At 41.9% G+C, this 24,785-nt stretch overlaps 1 protein-coding gene across 4 annotated transcripts in view; it reads left to right on the top strand.

Annotated features, from left to right (window-relative positions):
• The window catches only part of heatr1 (HEAT repeat containing 1), a 120,834-nt gene that overhangs the window by 66,819 nt on the left and 29,230 nt on the right, over positions 1–24,785 (top strand). For all 4 annotated transcript variants that reach the window (XR_009515042.1, XM_059985663.1, XM_059985664.1 and 1 more), the window contains exons 24-31: positions 6,320–6,451; positions 7,050–7,156; positions 7,889–8,041; positions 12,171–12,289; positions 13,682–13,803; positions 15,927–16,055; positions 20,101–20,331; positions 23,771–23,900. Coding sequence is in view for 3 of the 4 variants with exons in the window: in XM_059985663.1 (XP_059841646.1) it covers positions 6,320–6,451; positions 7,050–7,156; positions 7,889–8,041; positions 12,171–12,289; positions 13,682–13,803; positions 15,927–16,055; positions 20,101–20,331; positions 23,771–23,900 (1,123 nt within the window). In the remaining variant the exon portion in view is untranslated. The remainder of the gene's footprint in view (positions 1–6,319; positions 6,452–7,049; positions 7,157–7,888; positions 8,042–12,170; positions 12,290–13,681; positions 13,804–15,926; positions 16,056–20,100; positions 20,332–23,770; positions 23,901–24,785) is intronic.

Raw genomic sequence — 24,785 nt, 5'->3', positions numbered from 1 at the left:
AAGATCTGAACTGTTGAACTGGGCCCATTAGTTTGAATAACATCCTGAAAATGCGAACATTTTAAAGTCACTTACATAAATCGGGAATAAGCAGTTACTGTCAATAATGACCTTGAAGTTACTGGATTGTAGTAAAACCTCATTTAGATCACTAATGTCTTTCATGAAATAAACTGTGCTGTCCTTAATCTGTGATCTAAACATTGTCCTTGATCCTTAACCTTCCCTCTGATTTAAAGGGGCGGTTGGGAATGAACAGTAAATGCTGCCTTTGCCAGCTACATCTGCAGAGAATGAACTGTTTTTAAAAAAATGGCCTGAAACTAAACACCAATTTTGAGGCTGAGTACTCTAAATTTCATAGTGAAAAATGAGGGAACCTTAAACTAATTCTCTTCTGAGAGAAATGATTCTTAAGGAGTCCATTTAGAATGTGCTATCAGTTGGGCTTTTGCCACGGGTTTACATAGGCTTCTTCCTCTAGCTCTATTTCCCTTTGTAGGAGTACCTGAACAGGATCAGCTGGGGCCCCTGGTTGCATGACTTGTCTTGCCACCCTAGCTACTAGCTCCCGCAAGCAGGGGATCAGACATGGTAGCAGAAGGAGGACCATCAATCCCCCTCCTATAACCCCTAAAGCGGTTCGCCACCAGCCTCCTTTCAACCATCCGTCCAGCCAGTCCCAATACCCCAGCGGCTTCCAGGTCTGTACCGGCACGTGGGCCAGTTTCCTTATTTTATCTGATATTTTTTGAACCACCTTTCCGTTGTCATCTATCTTTAAGCAGCAGTTGGTTAGATTAAACTTTCCACATACTCCTCCTTCAGCCGCAAGCAAATAATCTAATGCCAAGCGGTTCTGATAAATAGCAGTGCGCATCTGATTTTGTTGCTTAGCTAGTAGTTCCAGGGCCAATGCAGTCTGATTTGTAATTACTTCTACCACCGCCTGTAGTCTGATTATTCGGTTTAGCATGTATATGGGCGTCCTATATCCCCAAGACCCATCCTGAGCCCAGGTCGCTGGTCCATAATACTCAATAATCCGGGCGGGTGGCCAGCTATCTCCCCAGTCTCCAACCTGCAACTCTCGCCTACTTCTTCGTAGGGAATCAAATACCTTTACCCCCAATGCTTTGTCATCCTCCTCGGGCAACAGGAAGAATTCAGGCCGGATAATTCCCAGGAAACACACTCCCCCCCAGTTGGGCAACAGGCGTGTGTATGCCCTACCTCCACAAATCCAAAACAATCCCTCTGGGGCAACACCCTGTCCTTTGTTCCAAACCTCGCTCACCCCAGGAATTCCGTGGTATGGGTCCGTTCCAGTACAATTCCATACTTCGGGGGTATTCCCGAGGGGCGTACAGTTTCCTTTTGGTTCTATGGTAATATACCATTTCGGTTCCTCTGGCCACCAGGTAATGTTTCCGCTCTGCTCTTTATACTTAATGCTCTGACAGGGGCTTTTTCCTACTTTTATTTCCCCGTCCCGCGCAACACATTTTTGTCCTTCGGGGAGATTTGTTAGTTCCCACCCCTGCTTCCTTCTATCCTTAACCACCGTCCAGTTCCGCTGAATTAATTCCCATGTATTTAGGCTTTCACCCCGCCAAGGCCATTGTTCACTCATGTGTGGCCCTCCACAGACCCAACAGTTGCTAATATTTAGACTGCCTGCTACCCGAGTTGCCAGATCTATAAAGAGGTTTTCTTTTACGTCTGGTAGCGTAATCTCCCTTTCTATTTCTTGGTATATCGATGGGTCTGTGGAGACTGCAGCTTTTTGTCTGTGTTGAGTTTCCTCAGCTATTTTCTTTTTCTCATTCTGGATTATAGTTTCCTTAACTTTATCCACATAATCGTCTACCAATATCGAGGGAATATCCCACTGTCCTCCCTTGTTAATGCATAGCCATTTATCCTTGGGAGGACAAGTGGTAACACTCCCATATACCCCTAATCCTTGGCCCCCAAACCCCCACACATATCCCTTATTTCTTACTTGATAATATCGCCTTCCGTTTTCCAGGCATTCCTCCTTTTTGTTGTAGTCATAACATTTCTCGTTTACATGAGAGTGTGATACAAAGGACCCTGGAAAAACCGTCATGCCCACCCTTACCATCGTCCTGCACTTATCACATCCCCCTTCAGCGCTTCTCAACAATAGCAGTATATACATTACAGTCCCAAAGTTCATTCTGTCCGTCTTTTGAGCTTTAGCACCATCGGGTCTTCTCCCTGGACGCAAGTCCATTCTGCACCTTCTTCGGGCTTTACGGGTCCCTTGATTCTCGCGGCGTGGGTCCACCCTTTTTCTTTTGTCCTTACTGCGGCTTCGGTGGTCAGTAGCACCTGGAATGGGCCTTCCCACTGCGGCTGTAACTTCTCTGGCTTCCAAGTCTTAATCAGGACCCAGTCACCGGGCTGAGTTCGGTGGAGTGCGAAGTCCAGAGGTGGGGTTTGTGCGAGTAACCCCTTCCTGCGCAATTCTGCAAAAGAACGAGATAGTGCCTGTAAATAGTCCCTTACAAAGACATCTCCCCCTTGCAGGGAAGGATAGCCCTCCACCTTGTTCCAATATGGAAGGCCAAACAACATTTCATAAGGGGATACTCCTGTATCTTTTCGAGGAGCCGTGCGGATTCTTAGTAGGGCCAGGGGTAGACACTTGGTCCAGGGTAGCTTGGTTTCCATCATTAGTTTTGTCAATTGCGTCTTCAAAGTACTGTTCATCCTCTCAACTCTTCCTGAGCTCTGAGGGTGCCAGGGGGTGTGCAGCTTCCACTGGATTCCTAAGGCGTCACAGATTAGCTGGTGTGTTTTTGAGGCAAAGTGTGTTCCCCTATCTGAATCAATAGACCCCATTATTCCATATCTCGGGACTATATTTTCTAATAGGATCCGTGCCACTGTAGGGGCGTCCGCTTTAGTGGTTGGGAATGCTTTCACCCACCGAGTGAAGTGATCCACAATTACTAACAGGTACTTCCATCTCTGAACTTGTGGTAGTTCCGTAAAGTCTATTTGGATCCGATGGAATGGTCGGACGGCTAGTGTTTGTCCCCCCTTATGGGTGGCACGCATCATTTTCTTGTTTACCTTTTGGCAGGTGTAACAGCCCCACACCTCCTGTTGAGCTAGTGTGAATATCCCTTTACAAACATAGTCCCTTAGGATAGTGTCGCACATAGCTTGCACTCCCCAATGGCTTTGTTGGTGTAGTTGTTGCAGTATATGACGAGTTACTTCCTTATTCAGTACTTGCCGTCCGTCGGGGGTCTTCCACTCGCCTTCTGATGTTTGTCGGGCTCCCAGCTGGCTCATAGCGTCTATTTCTACTTGGGTGAAGACTGGTAGTTTGTTAAGCCCTTCCCTTATTGGTATCAGGGTTAGAAGTCGGACCGTTTTTTCCATTGCTGCCCGCTTGGCTTCTTCATCTGCGAGTCGGTTTCCTATTGCTTCCGGGGCTGTTCCTCGTTGATGTCCTGGAACGTGAACCACTGCAATTTCTTGAGGTAGTGTTAGAGCTTCCAGAGTCATGCTTATCATTTGTTCGTGAGCTAATTCCCTTCCCCTGGCTGTTATCAACCCCCGTTCTTTCCAAATCTTTCCGAAGGTGTGTACCACTCCATAGGCATACTTAGAATCGGTGTATATAGTGCCTATTTTGTTTCTTAACAGTTGCAGTCCCCTCTGCAAGGCATATAGTTCACAAGACTGGGCTGACCAATTACCGGGGAGCCGGCCGGACTCCACCGTCTCCCTAGTCCTCCCGTCTATAATAGCATATCCACTGTGTCGTACCCCATTGATGCATCTGGAGGAGCCGTCGATATATAGTTCCTCGCCTTCAATTAGGGGAACTTCTTGTAGATCTTCCCTACTTTTTGTCTGAAGGTCTGTTAGATCCACGCAGTTATGCTCGGTTTCCTCCCCTGTTGATTCCCCGTATAAGAACTGTGCCGGGTTACAACTATTGTTCTTTTCAAAGCTTAAATCATCCCCGACCATCAGAATGGTTTCGTATTTCAGTAGGCGAGAGTCCGTCAACCACCGCTGAGCTTTTTGGGCTAAGAGAGTGCTAACGGAGTGCGGGGTATACACCGTCATTCTTCCCCCAAAGGTTAATTTCCGTGCTTCTTCTACTAGTACGGCTGCTGCCGCTACGGCTTGTATGCACGTCGGCCATCCCCGGGATACCGGGTCTAACATTTTTGATAAAAAGGCCACAGGTTGCCGCTTTCCTCCTTTTTCTTGGGTTAGTACTCCTAACGCAGTTCCTTCATTGTTTGTTGCATACAGCTGAAAGGGCTTTTCCAGTGCTGTTAATACCGGGGCCCGAATTAGTTGCCCTTTTATTTTCCTGAACTTCTGTTCTTCTTCTTCGGTCCAGCTGATTATTCCCCGGTCTTCCTTTGCCAATTTGTCGTACATAAACTTCACCAGGGAGGTATAATTCTCTATCCAAATCCGGCAATAGCCCACTAAGCCCAGAAATTGTCTTATTTCCTTCTTTGTCCTGGGAAGCGGTATTTTAGTTATTCCCGCTATTCTTTCTGGGGTTATTTGGCGGTGCCCTTTACTGACTCTGTGTCCGAGATATGTTATTTCCTTCTCGACAAATTGCAGTTTCTTCTTGGACACCCGCAATCCTTTTTCTCCTAGGTAATTCAGGAGTCTTATAGTATCGTCTCGCACTACCTCCTCTGCTGGTCCCGATAGTAGTAGGTCATCGACATACTGTAATAGTTGGTTCTTTTCGGTACAATGGAATCCAGCCAATACTTGCTCCAGTACCTGTTCGAATAGGTTTGGGGACTCCGTGAACCCTTGGGGCAAGACGGTCCACCGGAGTTGCTTCTTCCGCCCAGTGAAGGGATTTTCCCATTCAAATGCGAACATATCTCGGCTACCTTCCTCCAACGGGCAACTCCAAAAGGCATCTTTTAGATCTATCACACTGAACCATTCATGTTCAGGAGGTATTTTGCTCATTAATGTATAGGGGTTAGGCACTACCGGGTATCGTGTTTGGACTACCGCATTTAAGCCTCTCAGATCTTGAACCATTCGATACGTGCCGTCGGGCTTTCGGACCGGTAGGATGGGGGTATTAAAGGGTGACATACATTCTTCCAGGAGTCCATCTGATACTAATGTCTCAATTACAGGTTGTAATCCCCTCCTCCCTTCCATGGCAATGGGATATTGCCGTCTTCTCACCGGGCGGCTGTTTGGCAACAGGGTGATTTTCAGTGGGGTGATGTCCAGGCCGCCCCGATTACCTTCTTGATACCAGACACTGGCCTTTATTTCCTGATCATCCTTTTCAGTCATTACGAACAGTTTCACCTGAATTTCACCTTGATATGGCACTGTCCCGATCCCTAGCAGTGCCTGCAAATCTCTTCCCAATAAGTTGAATCCGGCCGACGGAAGTAATAACACATCCTGGATACCTTCCCGGTCGTCGCATTTTATCTGTACATCTTCTATTATTGGGACCTGCATAGTTTTTCCTCCTATTCCGGAAACCCCAATGGTTTTGGTCCCAATCTTGGTTCCCGGAGGGGCTTGGATTATACTAGTTCTTTCAGCTCCTGAGTCGAAAAATAAAGTTTACCGTTCTGCAAATTGCTGAGACTCAGTGTGTTTCTGACAACGTGGGGGCTCGTCCGGGGATCCACACTCCGGCCGCGGTGGACACGAGGAAGGACATCGGAGACGGTGCACCCCGCCGAGTTTGGCGGTCCCTGACTCCTTGCTCGTCGCTCCAACGCGGCTTGAGTGAGTGATATCCGGACAGCGCAGAGCGGTAAACGGGGAGAAGGGGACAGTACCTGGTACTGGAAGTCCCCAGGACGCACCGGGTAAGTGCCTACTATTATAGTAGACGGGTGCGGGAATAAGTAAGGACGGAGAAGACCGGGATCGCTACCCGGGGGTCCTCCTGATAAAAGTCCTTGGGACGCACCGGGTAAAGTGCCTACTGTTGCAGTAGAAGGGTGCGGGATTAAGTAAGAGCGGAATAAGATGGGAGGGGGTGGCTCTAAAAAGAAAGAGGAAACGGAGAGACCGGGACCATACCCGGGGGTTCCTCCTGATAGCCCCCTCGGTAGAATGTTTGAGAATTGGGGATGTGGAAGACTAAAAGGGAAACAAAAGAAAAAAATAAAGTTTACCGTTCTGCAAATTGCTGAGACTCAGTGTGTTTCTGACATCTTCCCTTTGGTTTTAAGTGCCAATGACTTCACTGTGGCCCTTATGTCAAGATTTGCTTTTAACTATAAAATTTCATTTCATCTCTCTTTAGATTACAAAGAGTTTCTTTGCAGCGCTGTCTGATGTGAAGATACAACAGAGGTTGCTGGGAGTACTATTCGACTTGCTCGTGCAGACTAAAAACCCAGTTTGTGCACAAGCTCTAAACAGTGTTTTCAAGGCGGTGAGTAAGGCAGCTTGGAGGTGTCTTCTTTCTGGTTTGTGTTCAAGCAAAATAAGATTTATGTAACATATTGTTGCTCTGGTTTGATTATGCACTTTATTTTAATGTTGTAATGGTCACTTTATTAGGTACTTCTTGTACCTGATAAAATGGTCACTGAGTGTATGTTCATTGTCTTTTGCTGCTGTAGAGCCCATCGATTTCCAGATTCAGCGTGTTGTGCATTCAGAGATGCTCTTCTGCACACCATTGTTATAAGGCTTCTTTTTTCTTTATTTCCTATCATCTTCCTGTCAGGGGACTGTAAGAATTGTCCTCCACTATTGTAAATAATATTGCGAGATATATTATGGTCATGTAAGTGAACAAATTAAACTTCGGTCTAAAGTTCACTCTGTTTAAGGCGTTGGCTATTTAAACTCCAGCAGATGAAGCACTATATCTTTTGTGCAGGATGATATGCTTTGTTCTTTGTTAATTTAGATTTTGGATGTTGTTTATCAGTATCTTCTAGGTTACGAATTGTAAATACAATGTAATTTGATCTGTTCAAAATGATGATTTTGATATCTTTCTTTTACTGGTTTGTCTTTTGCAGATTGTAATTGAGGCAGAGCAAATTGCCCGGGAGCTGGGACCCCTGGAAAAATCTCCAAGTCGTGCAACCATTCAGCAGACCAGAAGGAAAAAAATGCAACATCAAAGGTATGTTTCCAAATGAGGGAACTTTTTGAGTATCTCTTAATTGATAACACTTACCACGACATTCACACATACAGCCCTTGAGCCTCCTTCAGTGTCCTTGGTAATTCTACACTTCTCTGTCACCTCACACGGACATGTCTCTTGATTTCTTTATTATACTGGACGACTGGTCAGCTGCAGCCCTATGAGCTAGAGAATTCCAAAGTAGCAATGCTACCAATTGAAGAAATGATGGCAAATTACTGAAATAGATCTTTGAACTCTTCCCAAGAAAAATCTGCAATGGAAGCAACACTTTTTTATGTATTGGCCTTAAAGAGTCTGCAATCAGTAAGATTGCAGTATGTGGCCCAACTGTACTTTATGCATTCAAAGGTGAGCACCCCACTCCTCCAGTGGAGGACTTATTTTTTCATATGCTTTGTTGAAACCTGTGAATATAATAACAATCTGCAAGGCATGATCCCAGAGTCAGAGCAACTCACTTGGAGCGAGTTGCTTCCTGGTAATTAACTTAATTGAAGTCAAGTGGGCTTCACATTCCTAAATAAAAGCAGTAGTTAACTGCACTGCCCCGTTAATTTCCACTGCTGCTGTTCAGAATGAGATGGTAGTAATATCAGAATTGGACTTCATTTAATTGGGATGGATAGGATTCTCCACGGTGCAGCTTTTGCAATATCTCCAAAAATCATCTTGAGTTCTTTCATTTTGTGTGTTTTTATTTTAAAGGAAGCCCCAAGATCTGCAGAATTTGGAACCTGTTTCCTTAACAGATAATATTAACTGGCAGAGAGTAACCCTCATCATGGAGTTGTTGCAACACAAGAAGAAACTGAAAAATCCCCAGATGTTGGTTCCTACCCTTTTCAGTCTCCTGTCCAGGTATGTACTGAATTTACTGTGCCAGAGAATAAAGAAATTGAATGAGCTCCTTGTGTTGTCAGCTGTTCCACTGGTGAAGATGCTAAGGTCCTCCTGGACACTAGCAGGGTAAGCCAGATGGTCAGTACCTGATTGTAGCTCTGTCACTGCACACAAGTTTATTGTTAATATACATGAGCAGGAGGGGTAGGTGCAGGTCTGATAAAAAGCCAGGGAGGATACACATTGGTAAAATAGTGGAATTGGAAAACCTGGAATCATCAAGTATGGAGAAAAGGCAATAATTGTAGGCTTCCATACAAATGTTGTCTGGGTGGTCTAAGAACTTGCCTTGCCTGTTCTTTTTTATGCCAAAGAAGGCTGGAATTGCTGCAATTAATCTAGTACATGATGCTGAATGCAGGCTTAGCACATCAGTAATAGAGGGAATTAGTAGTAATGAGTTTCTTCAGTGATGTTGGGGCTCCACCCATTCAGGCAAATCGACAATGTTCCAATGCATTCTAACTTGTGGGTGGTGGAGAGAGTTTGGACCAACAGAAGCTGAGTCACTTATTTTAAGATAATGCAGGCCAAAGAGTATCCTATAGTGAATGATTCACCAGTACTAATCTGCATTGCTCACTTAATTTCCACTGCTGCTATGCAGGATTGGATGTCAGAATCAGATGACAATAATATGAGAAGAGATGTGACAGGACTGCAAGCATTTTTCTCTGATTCGTCAGTGGAGAATTTGCTTATCTGTATATATTTCATCCTGCTTTTGTTGTTTGTCATGCAGGCTCTCCACTATTGGAGGAGTTGCACAGTTTTGTGATGAGAAGGATTGAGAAAAGCATTTGGTTTCTTGACACCAGTCTGCATTAAGATTGGGTTTTATGTTGCTCCACTGGCCGTTGTGAAGCAGGTGTAAATGGACTTTCTGTAAGGAGCCTAATTTGGGGAAAAAAATGCTTCACAGCCACTAGTAACAGAAAAAACTGAAGCAATAACTTTCCCTGTGACAGATAGCAGTATAATTACTGTAGCCACATTAGTTTCATTTCTTGCAGTCGGTCACAATTATGGAATGTTTACATTTCCCTTGACGTGGTGTTCCAAGGTATATCAGGGTTAAGAGGAGTAGGGGAGGAAAACTGTCTCCTGAGTGTCCAAAGGGGGTACTGTTTATGGCTCCGGGGGATGGGGTGAGCTCCTAAAGGCATACTTTGTTTTCATTCACCATGCAGAAAGGACTTGTAATTTGATCATTCTAGAGGGCGATTACATGGATTACATTGATAACCTGGAGCATACAAGTATTAAGGATGTCATGGATTGATAAGTGTTGATAATTCTTCATGGCTGGATGAGATCAATCCCAGATTGCCAAGCGAAGCAAGGAAGGAGATAGCTGGGGCCCTGATGTAGATTCTTACTGCATATTAATTAGCCATAGTTGATATCCCAGAAGAAATAGAGGATGAGTAATTCTGTTCCTTTTAGAAGTGCAGCAAGAAAAGCCAGGTAATTTCAGGCTAGTGAGCCTTATATCAGTGGAAGAAAAATTATTGGAAAAAATCTTGGAAAGGCAGGGTTTTATCAGTGATAGCATAGTTTTGTGTAAGGGAAAAGTAGTAAGGCCCTTGTCGATGTCTTGCATGGGAGGTTGGTCAAGAAGGTTTAGTCACTTAGCATCAAGGTGAGGTAGTGAATTGGATTAGACCTTGCAAGAGAAGGCAGAGAGTGGTTGTAGATAGTTGCCTCTCTTTCTGGAGGCTTGTGATTAGTGGTGTGCACAGGGATCGGTGTAGGGTCAATTGTTGTTTGTCAACTGTGTCAACAGTCTGGGTAATAATATAGTAAACTGGATCAGCAAATTTGCGGGTGACGCCAAGATTGAAGGTGTAGTGGACAGCAGTGTGGATTACTAAAGCTTCTGCGGGACCTGGACCAGCGGGAAAAATGGGCTGCCAAGTGGCAGTTGGAATTTTATGCAGACAAGTGTGAGTTAATTGAACTTTGGCATGACCAATCAGGATATGTGTTCTAGTCACAAACGAGAAAATCTGCAGATGCTGGAAATCCAAACAACACAGACCAAATGCTGGAGGAACTCAGCCGGCCAGCCAGCATCTATGGAAAAAAATATAGTCAACGTTTCGGGCCAAGACCCTTCAGATGGACCTTTTCCATAAATGCTTCCTGGCCTGCTGAGTTCCTCCAGCATTTAGTCTGTGAGTTGCTGGGTAGGTCTTACTCAGTGAGCGGGTGGGCGCTGAGGAGTGCAATAGCACAAAGGGATCTGGGAATACAGATCTACAATTCCTTGAAAGTGGTGTTGATGGGGTTGTAAAGGAAACTTTTGGCACTTCGGCCTTCATAAATCAAAGTATTGAGTACGTGAGTTGTAATGTTATGTTGAAGTTGTGTAACACGTTGGTGAGGCCTAATTTGGAGTATCGTGCAGCTTTGGTCACCTACCCTACAGGAAAGATGTAAATAGATTGAAAGAATGCAGAGAAAATGTATAAAGATGTTGCCGGAACTTGAGAACTTGAGTTACAGAGAAAGGTTGAATAGGTTAGGACTTTATTCACTCGAACATGAAACGTTGAAGGGAGATTTGATGGAGGTATAAAAAATTATGTGGGCTATCTCTAGGGAAAATGCAAGCAGGTTTTTTTTCCACTGGGGTTGGGTGAGACTACGACTAGAGTTCTTGGGTCAAGGGTGAAAGGTGAAAAGTTTGACAAACATGTGAGGGGAACTTCTTCACTGGTAACAGTGTGGAACGAGCTGCCAGCGCAAGTAGGGTCAATTTCAATGTTTAAGAAAAACTTGGATGGGTACTTGGATTGGTCGTTTATGGAGGGCTATCGTTCAAGTGCAGATTGATGGGACAAGGCAGATTAATTTTCAGCAGAGATTGTATGAGCCAAATGGCCTGTTTTTGTGCTGTAGTGTTCACTGATTTTATGGCAAATTCCAGCTTCACTAATTTGATTGAGTTTTTGAGGAGGGAATGAGAATGTTGAAGGCAGTGCAATAGGAGTTGTCCCTAAGAGCTTCAGTAAGCATTTAACAAGATCATGTGTGGTAGGTAAGTCCAGAAGGATAAAGCACTTGGGATCCAAAACAAGCTGGCTAATTCCAAAATAAATTTGATGATGGGAGGCTGAAGGTGATGGTGCATGATTGCTTTTCTGGGACCCTGCTCTTTTGATAGATGTTGAGAACTTGGATATGAATGAAGATGGTTTTAGCTTGCAGAAGACAAAATAGTGTTGAGAATCACAAAGAAGGTTGCCTAAGGCTACAGCAGTTTATAATCAGAATGTTGAAGAGAGGGGTGGCAGATGGAATTTAGACCCAGAAAGTGGCAGCAGCAAATCATTCTCATTCAGGGACTTAAAAAAAGAGAAAAAAATCTGTGTTGTAGCTTCATCAGGTTAGCATGTCATTTTACTTACACTCCTCATTTAAGGCATATTTGGTCCCATGGCTGGATGGTATTGATTGGGCTAAGCAATATGCTGGGTACTAAGGTAATAGATTGTTGTGGAATGCAATCCTGGCTGTTACTCAGCACTTTGTTGTTCTGGATCCCTGGTTTAGAACTGTTGGATGGGTTCTGATTTTATTCCGTTAAACGTGGGAACCTGCGTCATGCCTTCAATGAGGCAGGTGTTTTTTCTCCTGAGAGTGGAAAATCTGAACAATAGTTTCATGGACAAATACACCTCCAGGAAGCCTTGAATACCTTCCTTCTGTCTATCCCAGTCGTAAATAGGTTGAGATTTCATTTTAAGGAATTTGGAGAATCAGCTTCAGGTCTGCAAGAAATTGCCCAATTCAGAGGTTCACTGTTCTCTTGAATAGAGCCCCTGCAGACATTTAGCTTTGATCTAGTCTTATACATTGAAAAATGGTTACTATAGGTTATTTAGAACAGCATATTTTTGTCAGATTTACATTGTCAAATTTGTGTGGGATTTTGAAATTGTTAAGCCATTGTTGACAAGAGTTTGAGAGTTATTTAGAGTTTGAAGATGATTTGTTGTTTTGAGCTTGTATTCATGAAAGTAGAAAGCCAAGTATTTTGATTATGACTGCGAACTAACAGTTAATCATTGCCATGACTCAGGTCTCTAGATCCTGCGTTGTCTGAGCAGAGCACCCTGGAGTACACAAAGCAGCTGATCCTCAATTGCTTACTGAATCTCTGCCAGAAATTATCACCTGATGGTTCCAAGATAAGCAATGGTAAGGAATATTTTTGTTGCAATGTTCTTACATTTTCACTTACATTGTAACTTGAATTCATTCTGGTAAAGCTCGTGTTAATGGCATCAAAAATGAGAGGGCATTGATTTAAGGTGAGAGGAAAGACTAATAAGGGGGAACTTATTTTTAAGGGGGATTTTTTTTATAATAAAGAGAGTGGGTGATATCAAGAATGCACCACCAGAGGAGCTAGAATTAGATGGAGTCACTACATTTAAGAGATATTTAATTGAATAGATAGATATGGAAAGACATGTAGGCAAATGGGATGAGTGTAGGTGGAGAAAAAAAGATCAATGTAGATGTCATCTGAAGCGCTGTTTCTTGACTGTAGTTTTAAACAATTAAGGTATTAAGTCAGAATCATGTGTGAATCATGTCTGTAGCTTGTGATAGGTAATTGACCAAGTCAAGTTTATTGGAACCCATCAGGACCTGTACATTTTGGCTCAATTAAGTGGCTGTCCCAATTAGCTGAAGTTTCATGGAAATGGTTAAAAAGGTATATAAGAAAAAAAGTCCAAGCTACCATTTAATTGTGCAACAAATTAAGTATTTCAATGAAATACAGAGCAAATTAGAACATGACCAATGCTACTGTGTAACTATAAAACAGTGTATTAGTTCCTAATAGTTGTCAACGGAGGAATTCATCCAGTGTATGCTGCTGTGTTCTTTTGATTAAATAAACGGAATAAAAAAATAAAATGATTAAAAATCTCTGATTTTTGAGTTGGCTTCCATCAGCCCACAATACACATGGCTGATGCTATTTAAAAACTGTTCGCTCTAAGCATGGTGTAGCATCTAAGCATGCAACTGATGCTAGTTAGAAACTGTTCAGCAACACTCTCCTGACCCAGTTAAGTGCCATACTGTCCCAAATAAACAAAGGGAATCCTAGCTATTTTCTCAATTATCCTTTATTCTTTAAGAGTTGTCCCAAATAAACAGCTGCCCTGCTTAACCAATGGCCTAATTAACCAGAATCTACTGTATTTGACACAAAAAAATTGGAATTAGCTGAATTCTTGAAATTATTGAATTCATTATTGAATAGTGAAGGTTGCAATGTGCAGAGTGAGAAAATAAGATGCTGGTTCTTGAGCTGGTGTCGAGCTTTGTTAGATCAAAGTTAAGAGGCATTGAGATTGAGGTCCATGGATCTCCGCTCATTTTGTGTGAAATGCCACCTTGTTTCATGTCATATGCAGTTAAGGTTCTATACTCCTTTATTAGTATTCGCTGTGGTTAAGTATTCTTAATTTAATAACAGATTCTATTGTAAATATTTCCCATAATTGTTAAATGATATGGAGTTGCATTAATGCTCACCCTGTAGTAGCTGCATTTTGAACTTTGGTTTTACAGATGTTCTCGATGAGGAGAAGTTTAATGTGGAGCTAATTGTTCAATGTGTCAGGACTTCAAATATGCCTCAGACTCACCATCATGCACTGCTGCTCTTGGGTGCTGCTGCAGGAATGTTCCCTGTAAGTACAAATGTCCTTATGGCCATCAGGTTATTATAGAAGCATTCTGCTGTAGGTTCATCTTGAAATGGCAGTGAAGTGAGAGATCAGCCGTGAGCTTATTGTATAATGGAACCAGTAGGAGGCACATTATAGTTCATTTTGTTGGATGGCCAATCCTTATAAAGCCTCAGCATTACATTCTTTATTATTCTAGTCCACTCGAAATGAATGCTAACATTGCATTTGCTTTCCTTACTACTGTTACGAACCCCGTAATTGGGTCACTTACCAGCAAAGATAGAGAGGTCCGTTGAAGTCTGATGTACTATTTTTTAAAGTATTTATTGATAAAAGGGGCACAAAAATAAGATTAATGCAAACATACAGATAATATACGTCATCAATACTAAATCTAAAATCACGGCTATAATAACAATAAGAAATAGCTCTATCGTTGTCTAGGGGATGATGTATTGTCTGATGGAAATATAACAGTCACTGTTAGTTCGTTCAAGCTGCAGCATTTTGGGTTTAAGAGAGAGGCAGTTTAAACTTGCCCAGGTCTTTTATGATGCCAATCCTTTGAGTCGGGGGAGTTGGTTTCCCCATTGTTAGCTAAAAGCCATTTTCCGTGGTTCCAGCCACCTGAGGGCTTCCACGTAGTACAGTCTTCAATCCACAAATTCACCTTCCGGAGACAATGGCCATGTTCCGTAGCTTTACATCGCCTGGGGAACGAGACATTCCGCACGTCTCTCTCTCATTTCCTGGGTCCCCTGACCCAACCCAATAGTGATCTTGCGATTCTCACAAAGGAGGGGGCTGCAGGCATAACACTACTGACTCAACCTGTAAATTAATCTTTAAGGAATCATACACTAGGATTCTCAAGTACCTTTGCACATGTGATTTCTGAATTCATTCCTCATTTAGAAAATAGTCCACGCTTTTATTCCTTCTACCAAAGTTCATGACGATACACTTCTCCACAATGTCCTGAAAGGCATATGTGGAAATGTGTATAATTCAATAGTTCCATTTAATATCAGAGAGTGTATAAGTTATACAACCTGAAAGTTTTGTTCTTTGCAGACATTCACGGAAACAGAAGAGTGCCCCAAAGAATGAGTGACAGTAGAAGTGTTAGAACCCCAAAGCCCCCTGCTCCCCCCGTGCACAAACAGCAGCAAAGCAATGACCCCCCCCCTCACTTCAGCAAAAAAAAAGCATCAGCACCCTCCACCCAAGCAAGCAACAGCAAAACCCCCAAGAAAGACCACGACCTGCAGTCCAGCCAAAACTAATTGTTCATCCCACTGTCCAACATACCACAGGCTCTCTCCCTTCCTAATAAAAGGACAGTGAGGTGTCACCCTTTCACAGCAAGAGGGAAGACCAACAAAGACAACAACTCACTATTTACAGTGTTAAAGTCTCCCAACTCAAGAATCGGCAACAAGCTCTCCCCCTGCAATGAGAGAAAAGGAGAGAGCATGTGCAGTTCGCCAATTACAGAGCCCCCAACACCTGATCCATTTCCTGATGTTCCATTTTCTTCTGCGGAACTTTATTTGGTGACACTGGCATAGAATTGGCGCATCCCCAGGGCCACAAGCCTCGGAACCCCGAAAGCACGCTCATCTTCTCGGCCGCATCTTTCAGATATCGAAAAGTGGCCGTTCAGTGAGGCCCGGGAGCAGATCCCATTGCTGCAAAGAACCTAAGCTTGAGTGTAGCTCTACGTCAGGGTTTTCAACAGAACCATATCCACCTTGAAAAGGAAAATAAAGACTTTAGAAGTAGAAATTAAGCTGTTTCTGCGATGTTCAAAGAAGTCATTATTGAGCACCATCATAGCTATGCCCCTCTTTCATTTTATTATTTAATTAAGTGTTAGATTTTTGATCCTTAACTTGCTATATATTGGCCATTTTTACAATTGTAATATAGTCTGATAAAATTAAAATACAAGCACATTGATACATTTTTACTCAGATTCCCACCTCCTCCCTCCTCCCTTGAAAAATTTGTGAGCTGTGTTAACTACTGTTTGTTTTGCTGCGTGTGCTGAGAAATCCACAATTACTACAGCATTGACAAGTTTCTGTTTTTAATTTATTTGTGACTTTATGCATTTATAGGACAAGGTTCTCCATAACATCATGCCCATATTTACCTTCATGGGTGCCAATGTGATGCGACTGGACGACAGCTATAGTTTCCAGGTCATAAACAAGACTGTGCAAACTGTCATCCCAGCTCTTATTCAGGTATGTTGGAGTACATGTTTACTACTGTTTGAGGGCTGAAATAAATCTCAGCAAGATGTTAATCATTGCAATTTACCTCAAAACCACCGATGGCAGTCCTTTTGGTGAAAAAACATGTCTCAGTTCATGAGCTGAGTTATTAGTGTTATGAAGTCAGCAACATTGGAGTTGCAAAGAGAAATTTCCAAGGAAATAATTTGATTAGAAATGTTTGTAAGCCAACACCAATAAATTACAAATTACTATTTTAAGGAAGTTTTAACCCAATAGTAAACACAAAGTACACTGCAGATGCTGTGGTCAAATCTACATGTACAAACAAGCTAGAGGAACTCAGCAGGTCGGGCAGCATCCGTGGAAACTAGCAGTCAACATTTCCCTGACCTGACGAAGGGTCTCGGCCCAAAATGTTGACTGCTCGTTTCCACGGATGCTGTCCGACCTGCTGAGTTCCTCCAGCTTGTTTGTACATGTTGATTTTAACCCAATTGACATATATGCAGATCTATCAAGAATAGGGATATCTGCTTTCTACAGAATCTCAGAGGCTAGGCATTTTTGCCCCTTTTTCTGATTCTTGAAGAATTGCAGAGATGCTGCAGAAAGATTAGGTGTGCCACGTTCTTGGAAAAAGTAGTGACTTTCCTGCAAAAAATTTATGTCAGTGTTTTGGTTTGAAAATAGCTTCACTGTTTTGTGAAGGATATTCATTTGTAAGGTGTTGTGCATACAATGTATAATAAAATGTATACTGGCTTTGTCTTAAAGTAAGCTCATTGTTTCTACCACATGGTTCCCAAAGACTATAGCACAGGATTGGTTATTTGGTACAACATGGCTGTGATAATTCTTTCAAAGAGTTATATAATTATCATTGACACTCACTCTTTGCCTATCATCCCTGCATATTTTCCCTTTACATGTTCAGTACATATCCAGTACACTTTAAAAATTGCCCCGTGTTTTCAAACAGTGCTGTTAAGGAAAAAGAAACATCATCTTTCTTCTGAACTTTCTGTGATTTCATCTTTTCCAATCAGATTTTTTTTCCCTGTGTTCAGTCGATTTTGCAGTTTGACCTGTTTAAAACTACACAATCAATCTGTAGCTGTGTTACCTGGCATTTTCTGGAGGTTGTCCTCGGTGCCATCTTCAGAGATATGAAAACTTGTATTGAAGTAGGATAGTGTATTTTACTCAAGCATATTATAAGCTAGCTAATTAATTGCCATTATAGGCGCAAAGCAGGAATAACTGCACTAAATTCTATGATACAGTGATTTTTCAATTCCTGGTCCATTCTGTGCACCCAGCACATCTGTGGTTATGGCATTTAGCCAGTGCGTACCAGGATTAAGAGAAGTATCTGCCTTAGTGTCAATCCAACATTGATAAAGGTGTATTTGTAGCAGAGTTTGGTAAGCAATGATAGGATTGAGCTCAGAAGTGATCTGCTCCACCATTGGAAAGCTGAGTAACATTCACTTAAGCATAAGATGGTGGCTCGCATGGTCACAGGGGTCCCTCTGGATCCAGCCAAAGGTATAATTGTTCATCCTTTATGTCTTTTTTTCCAATCGCTAGACTCTGCTACATTGAAACTGACTCTGTAAGAGCTGTTTTACCGCTGTTTCTGGTTTTGTTCTTGTTGCTGCTGCAGCATCTGTTGTTCTGCTGAACATTGTTGGCAGTGGAGTGTGTGGCAACATCTACGAGCTGCCCCCAGCCCATCCTTGTGTTGGTTGTTAACAAAAATGGCACATTTCACTGTTCACTTCAGTGTAATAAATCTGAATTACATTGTGTCATTGCAATTTACTCCCACAAGAGGCCACTGTCGTCCTGTGAACTATAGTTCTTCCACTCGAGTTATAATGTCTGTCAGGTTAGTATTTAGTCATCTGCAAATGACCATATTCTTGAGCTATTGATAGTTTAACCTACTTTTAATATCTGCAGCCTAAATATTACATGGCCAGTTTTAGAAACTGCAAAATGCTTAATGTATCTCTAATATACAGCTGGGGGAGTAGGGGGGAGAACCATAAGAATTAAATAAATAGAAGCAGGACTTAAGTAGTTTGGCTGCTCACAGCTGTTGTGTCTTTCAGCAAGACCATGACTGATTTTTTTTCTCCACTGTTATTTTCCTGCCGCTTTCCATTATCTCTTGACTCCACCAATATTCCAACATCAATCCATTTCAGTTCTGAATGAACTCTGAGCCTGCACAACCCTCTGTGTAAAGATTTCCAAATATTCTTCTCACTTTAAGTTAAGAAATTGATCATTTCAGTGCTTAATGACCACCTTATTTAGTTTGCAAATCTTTGCCCAAGGTAGCATCCTCCCCATATTTGGCCTGTCAGAGCATGCAGTAATGTTACATGTTTCAAATAGCTCACCTCTCATGCTTCCAACCCTTTTTATACTAAAAACAAAAGGCCAAGCTGACTCATTCATTCCTCATTTGACAGACCTGCCTGAGGAACTAGTCTGATAGATCTTCAGTAGGAAGTATATCCTCTAAGGTAAAAAGACCAAAGTTGTACATGATGTTGCAGGTGCAGACTACATGCATACAAGAATACCTGGGTCCCTTTGAGCATCAACTTCAACTTCCATCATTTAAAAATCATTCAGTGTTAATGATTTTTTCCACATAAGAGGGTAAATTTACATTTTTCCACTTCATAATCCGTCTGCTAATTCATTGCCACACTCAACAAGTTCATGTATATTCCATTGGACAACTTCCATTCATATTCACACTGAGTTTCATGTTCTTGAGCCAAATTGTTTTTGTGGATTATGAATCGCTGGAGTCCAAACAGAGAGGTAGCCTGCAAACCTAAGAACAATTTTTTTTCCCTCTATTTGTTAATCAAATACCAATCCACTCCAGTAGATCACCCCCAGTTTCATGTGTTCAAATGTTGTTCAACAACCTGTTGTAGTGTGGGATCTAGCCCAAAACCTTTTCTAAAAAATAGCCATATCAATGAATTCAGCCTATATTCTTGCAGCCGCATCATCAAAGCGCTCTAGTGGATGAGTCAAAGATAGTGACCTCTCCTGCATATGCATTTTATAGCTCAGTCCTATTGTCTGTATATAACAGCTGCTGATGTCAGGCTAAAAGTTTGCTATTTACTCTCTCCCTCCTTTCTTAAATAGTGGGGACAAATTTGCTGCCCAACAGAGTATCCAGTATCTCCATGACCACCACTTTCAAAACTGTATATCGTCTGTCCATAATATTTCATCAGTATTTTTTCTTCACTAATGCTACATTTTATTTCCCTGTTTGCACTAGACCTTTGCTTCTTCAGTTTTGCTGGGAGGCTTTTTGTGTCTTCTCTGAAAACAGGCAAAGGATTTGTCTAAATTCCTGACCATTTCCTTTGCTCCTACTAGGAATTGTCCTACATCTATAAGGTGCCCACATTTGCCTTCATTAATCTTTCCTTTGTACATGCTCACAGAGTATGTTTCTGTTTCTCAATGATGTTCTTTTATTCTGTTATAGATAAGAGTCCATCACTGAAATGTGGAAATTTCTATCTTCAGATTTAATTCCATTGTCACTTTGACAAGATAATAAGAATATCAGAATTTGGAGAATGTGTTGAAGCAAGTGGTTCATTTGGCATGTCAGGAAACATTACATTTAATACTAAAAGAAAGATTAGCTTTATTTGTCACATGCATATCAAAACACAGTGAAATGCGTTATTTGCAACAAATCAAATCGGCGATAATTGTTCTGCCTGCCAACATAGAATGGCCATAACTCACTAACCCCAATTCATATGTCTTTAGAATGTGGGAGGAAAGCCATGTGGTCAAGCAGAAACTGTACAAACTCACTACATACAGCAGCTGGAATTGAACCCTGTCACTGTAAAGGATTGCACCAACTGTTGCATTACCGTACTGCATTAACACAAACAAACTTGCATTTTAATACTCTTCATTATAACTCTGTTCTTCAGTTCCTTTTATGTATTCTACCCATTTGTATTTCTTTTTTTTTATTTTGCAGGCTGACAACGAAGGTCCTGTAGAAATCAAGGAGAATGTGGAAAGTGTTGTAACAAAAATTATCCGTGTATTTGTGGATGCCATGCCACACGTGCCTGAACACCGGCGAGTGCCTGTTCTTTCTAAGCTCATTGAAACAGTGAGCGCAGAGCGTTTCCTGTGGGCCCTCCTGTTGCTGCTCTTTGAGCAGCATGTAACCAAGACCACCTCCTCAACATCTACTGATGAAAAGGTAAAAATGGCTCGATTGAATGCTGAACCGAATCATTTAGCACTTGGATAAATGTGAATTATGATGGTACTGGACTGGAGCTCGGGGAAATTAAATTGGGAGCAGTTGTTATAGGGCGAGTCCACATCAGTCGTTGAATCATTTAAAGGCCACCTGGTCAGAATTCAGGATCAGGATCTTCCTGTAGGGAAGACAAATGAGGATGGCAAGGTTTGTGAGTATTGAATGATAAACGATACAGGTTTAGTCAAAGATAAAGGAAGCCAATATAAGGTTTAGGAAGCTGAGAATGGACTGGGCCCTTGTGGGATATAATAGGAAGAGGGAAAGAAGTCAAACAGGATCAGGGCTAAAAGGCATCCTGAGATGTCATTGACAAGTAGTATTAAGAAGAACCCCAACTTTGATTCAGTATTCAGCAAGGAGAAGAATATGGAAGATAATCAGATCAGGGAAAGAGTATGCTGATATTCTCAGACATGTTGTTAACATGGGTGAGGAGATGTTGGGTCTCTTTACCAACATCAAGGTAGGAAAAAGTACCCAGAAATTTATCCTATTAAGAGAGGAGATTGCTGGAGTTTTGACTGATCATTTTCTTTAGCTACAAGACAATTAATGTCAATGGTAGGGAAATTATTAGAGAAGATTCTCAGGGATAGGATTTACACGCATCTGGTTTATTGGGGATAGCATGGCTTTGTGAAGGAGAGGTCATGGCTTAAAACTTAGTGTCATAGAGTACTACAGCATAGAAACAGGCCTTTTGGCTCATGCAGTCCATTCCAATCCAATCTTTTGCCTAGTCCCATCTGCCTGCACCTGGACCATATCCCTCCAGACCCCTCTGATCTAAATGCCTATCCAGACTTCTCTTAAACATTAAAATTGAATCCTTATCTATCACCTGCTGGCAGCTCATCCCATACTCACACTACCCACTGAGTGATGACCTTTCCCCTCAGATTCCCTTTGAGTATTTCACCTTTCACCCTAAACTTACGACCTCTAGTTCTGGTCTCAACCCAAGCTGAGGAGACTTGATTGAGGTTTTATGTAAAAGGAGATGAAGGTGATTAATGGGGTTATAAGGCAGCGGATGTTGTCTACGTGAACTTCAGTGAAGTATTCAACTTGGTCTCTCATGATGGTAAACTGATCTAGAAGATTGAGGCACATAGGATAGAGATTTAGTATTTAGGATTCAAATTTGTCGTTAGAGCATAAAGTGCAGTGGTGGAGGAGTGTTATTCTCATTAGAGTTCTGTTACTGGTGAATTCCCCACAGATCAGTGTTGAGAACTCTTTTGATAAAGACAAAAGGATAAAGATGAGATGGAAATATGGGCAGACAAACAGCAGGTGGAGCTTAATCCAGACAAGTGGGGGTTGTTTGCTTCTTGATAGATCAAGTGTAAGAGGGAGGTTTGCAGTAAATGGCAGGACCCTCTGTGAGCATTGATGAGGTTTCTTGGGCTGCAAGTTCACCTCTCCCTGAAAGTGGCAACACAGGTAGACAGGGTGGTAAAGAAAACATATGACATCCTTGCCATCATCAGTCATGGCACTGAGTATTAAAATTGAGAATTCATTAAATGGCTCTATAAAATTTTAGCTAGCTCAGAGTTGGAGTAATGTGAGTTGTTCTGGTTGCCATTCTACAGAAGGATGTGGAGAATTTGTAGATGGTACCCAAAGTGAACAACAGGAATTTGCCTAGATTTGGAGGCCTTCTGTCGGTCGAGATCGACCGTGGAAGTTGTGACTTAGCTGCCTACATGATATGCCAGCTAGTACACAAACCAGGGCTAGAAGATATGGAGAGCAAGCTGTTGCCAATGCAATAGCACCACCTCTTTATGCAGCTAATGAACCCAAAGGAACAGCAGAGACCAATACAGTTTGGCACCAGCAGCATCGCTGGAGTTGCCTGTCAGTGTTGAACTCAACGTAGGGACTCCAGCTCTGGATGTTTCCTTGAGGTTTACTCCTGAAGTTTTCACCAAGAGGGAGTATAGCTGCAATGCAACCAAGGTTTGAGATCAGAATATTCCATCCAGATAAGCTGCCAACCATGGCTGACAAGCCCCACCTGCCCAAAGCTACTGGTTTAAAGGCACCAGTAACCTGCTGTTGCTTCTTCTCCTGTCGGTAGAAGCCATTCTTCTGGGCTCAGTCGATAAAGCTACACATGAAGGCCAAGAACTGGACTTGGTTATCAGAGGCTATTTGAAGTGCACGCCATTGGGAGCATTTAATAGGTAATGGAAGCTTATTGCCACTACCTCTTCAGGTCTGGCAGCACCTATAGAGAGGAATGAACAGTTGAAGTTTTGGGCTGAGAATCCTCATTCGGGCTGGAAAGGAAGGGGGCAGAATCCAGAATCGGGGAAGGGGAGGGGAAGGATAGGTGGCACGTGATAGATGAAGTCAGGTGTTAGGGAAGATTGGTGGCTGGGGGTGTGAGGTAAATTGAGAAGCTGGGAGGTGATCGGCGAAAGAGATAAAGAGCTGAAGAAGAAGGAATCGTGATAGAGGAGAGTGGATCATGGGGGACAGGGAGGGAGGTGATGGGCAGGTGAGGAAAAGAGAAGGGGTAAGAGTGGTACCAGAATGGGGGGAGAAATTACCAGAAGTTAGAGAAACCAATGTTCATACCACGTGGTTGGAGACTACCCAAACGGAATATGGGTAGGAATAAGGGTCTCGGCCGAAGCATGGACTGTACTTTTTCCTATAGATACTGCCTGGCTTCCTGCGTTCTTTGTGTGTTGTAGTGTAGAAGATGTAGGGTACAAGGTAATTTTCTGGGTTGGCATGTTGGACAACCAGAAGTAAGACTATCTTAGATCTAGTGCAATTAGGAAGGATTATTTAATTATTTTCACCTTAATGAACCTTTAATGATCATGATATGAAAAGATTCTGTATTAAGCTGAAAAGTAATTTATTTCAATCAAAACAATGTTTTTAAATATAAACAAAGCAAATTACAAAGGTTAAGTTATAATTGAAACATGATAGCTTGGAAAACTATATTAAAAGTTGTGACACTGGAGAAACAATGACAAGCACTTGGAGAATGAATAGATAGCTTACAATAAATACTTGTCTCTTAAAGGAATAAAATTCCAACAGAAAACATGGTCTAACTGCGGACAACAGTAGTAGAAATGCAAGCCTCATACAATCCAAACCTCGTACTCGTAGCATATTTTGTGTCTATTAATGATCATTGGGATATTAAGGATGATGCATGAAATTTCAGTTTATATTAAAGCGAGACACTTTGAATGTATGTCTTGAGTTGAAAACATCACTAGAGGAAGTGATCATGTTTGCATCCCACTCTCTCCACCAGTCTTCATCAGGTGGGTGGTATTTAATTTTTAAAGGACTAGCTTGCAAATAACAAAAGTCTATGGTTTCATTGTAACAGGAAACTGTTTTGGAAAGTGATATTGAATTCTGGATCACTGTTGGCTGCGAGTTTACTGTTCAAGAACAACTCCAGAGCTTCATTAATATTTTGAGTTACCTATCTAGACTCCCTGAAGACAAAGAGGAAAGTAAGTAGTACATAGCATGTCATTAATTTCGAATAACTGTTCAAATCAGCAAAACACAAGCCTATCCATAGAACCAGATGTGCCTGTGTCTGTGCTGTGGTGCTCTGTGATTAGTTCAATAATTACACTGTCATTTTAGCAGGGAAATGGTGTGAGTTACTTTTGGACGGAGCATTCAAACCACTCTTCAACCCATTTCTTCCGATCTACGTATTATAAAATTACTTTGTAAAACAATCTTTGTTTTAACTTTTTAGCATGTTGTCTGTTTAGTGTCTTCATTTTGCAGATTGTTTCCTATTCTGACTGTAGTGTTCATATATATCACTTGTGCATTGACACTTAGTCACCATCTTGTTCTTGATGCTTTGAATGAATATTACAAATTATGAGTTCTGAAAACATGAGTAAAGACATTTAATTATTATTTAACTAATTAGAACATGACACAGAATTTATATGGAGGTCTCATCTTGCTTTAAAATATTTTACTTTGCCTTTACTTGGATAGGAAAGGTTTGAGGGATATGGGACAAATTCAGGCAAGTGGGACAAGCCTTGGGTTAGATCAACCAAAGGGCCCATTTCCTTGCTGTGTACCTCTGACTTGTTAGCAATTAATGCCACGGCAGTCAAAATATATTGTGCAGTTCAATGTCTACCTATTGTCACTTCTGTAGAAAGTGCCACAAGTATTTGCCTGATTTTTGTGGTTCCCATTGCTGTTCACTTAATCTAGCAAGCATACAATAAACAGTTATGTAAATTCAGTTTTGGATTTATCAATGCTACATCTACTGATAAATTGGATTGCTTCATTGATTAAGAATACTTTGCAAAGTAAATTTTACTTGGGATGGAACTAATTCATCTTTGTGCATTGTA

The sequence above is a fragment of the Hypanus sabinus genome, chromosome 12 (assembly GCF_030144855.1).
Source record: "Hypanus sabinus isolate sHypSab1 chromosome 12, sHypSab1.hap1, whole genome shotgun sequence".
NCBI classification, from domain to species: Eukaryota; Metazoa; Chordata; class Chondrichthyes; order Myliobatiformes; family Dasyatidae; genus Hypanus; species Hypanus sabinus.
Note: the sequence above shows the minus strand (reverse complement) of the source record. Positions and strands in the feature narration are given on the sequence as shown.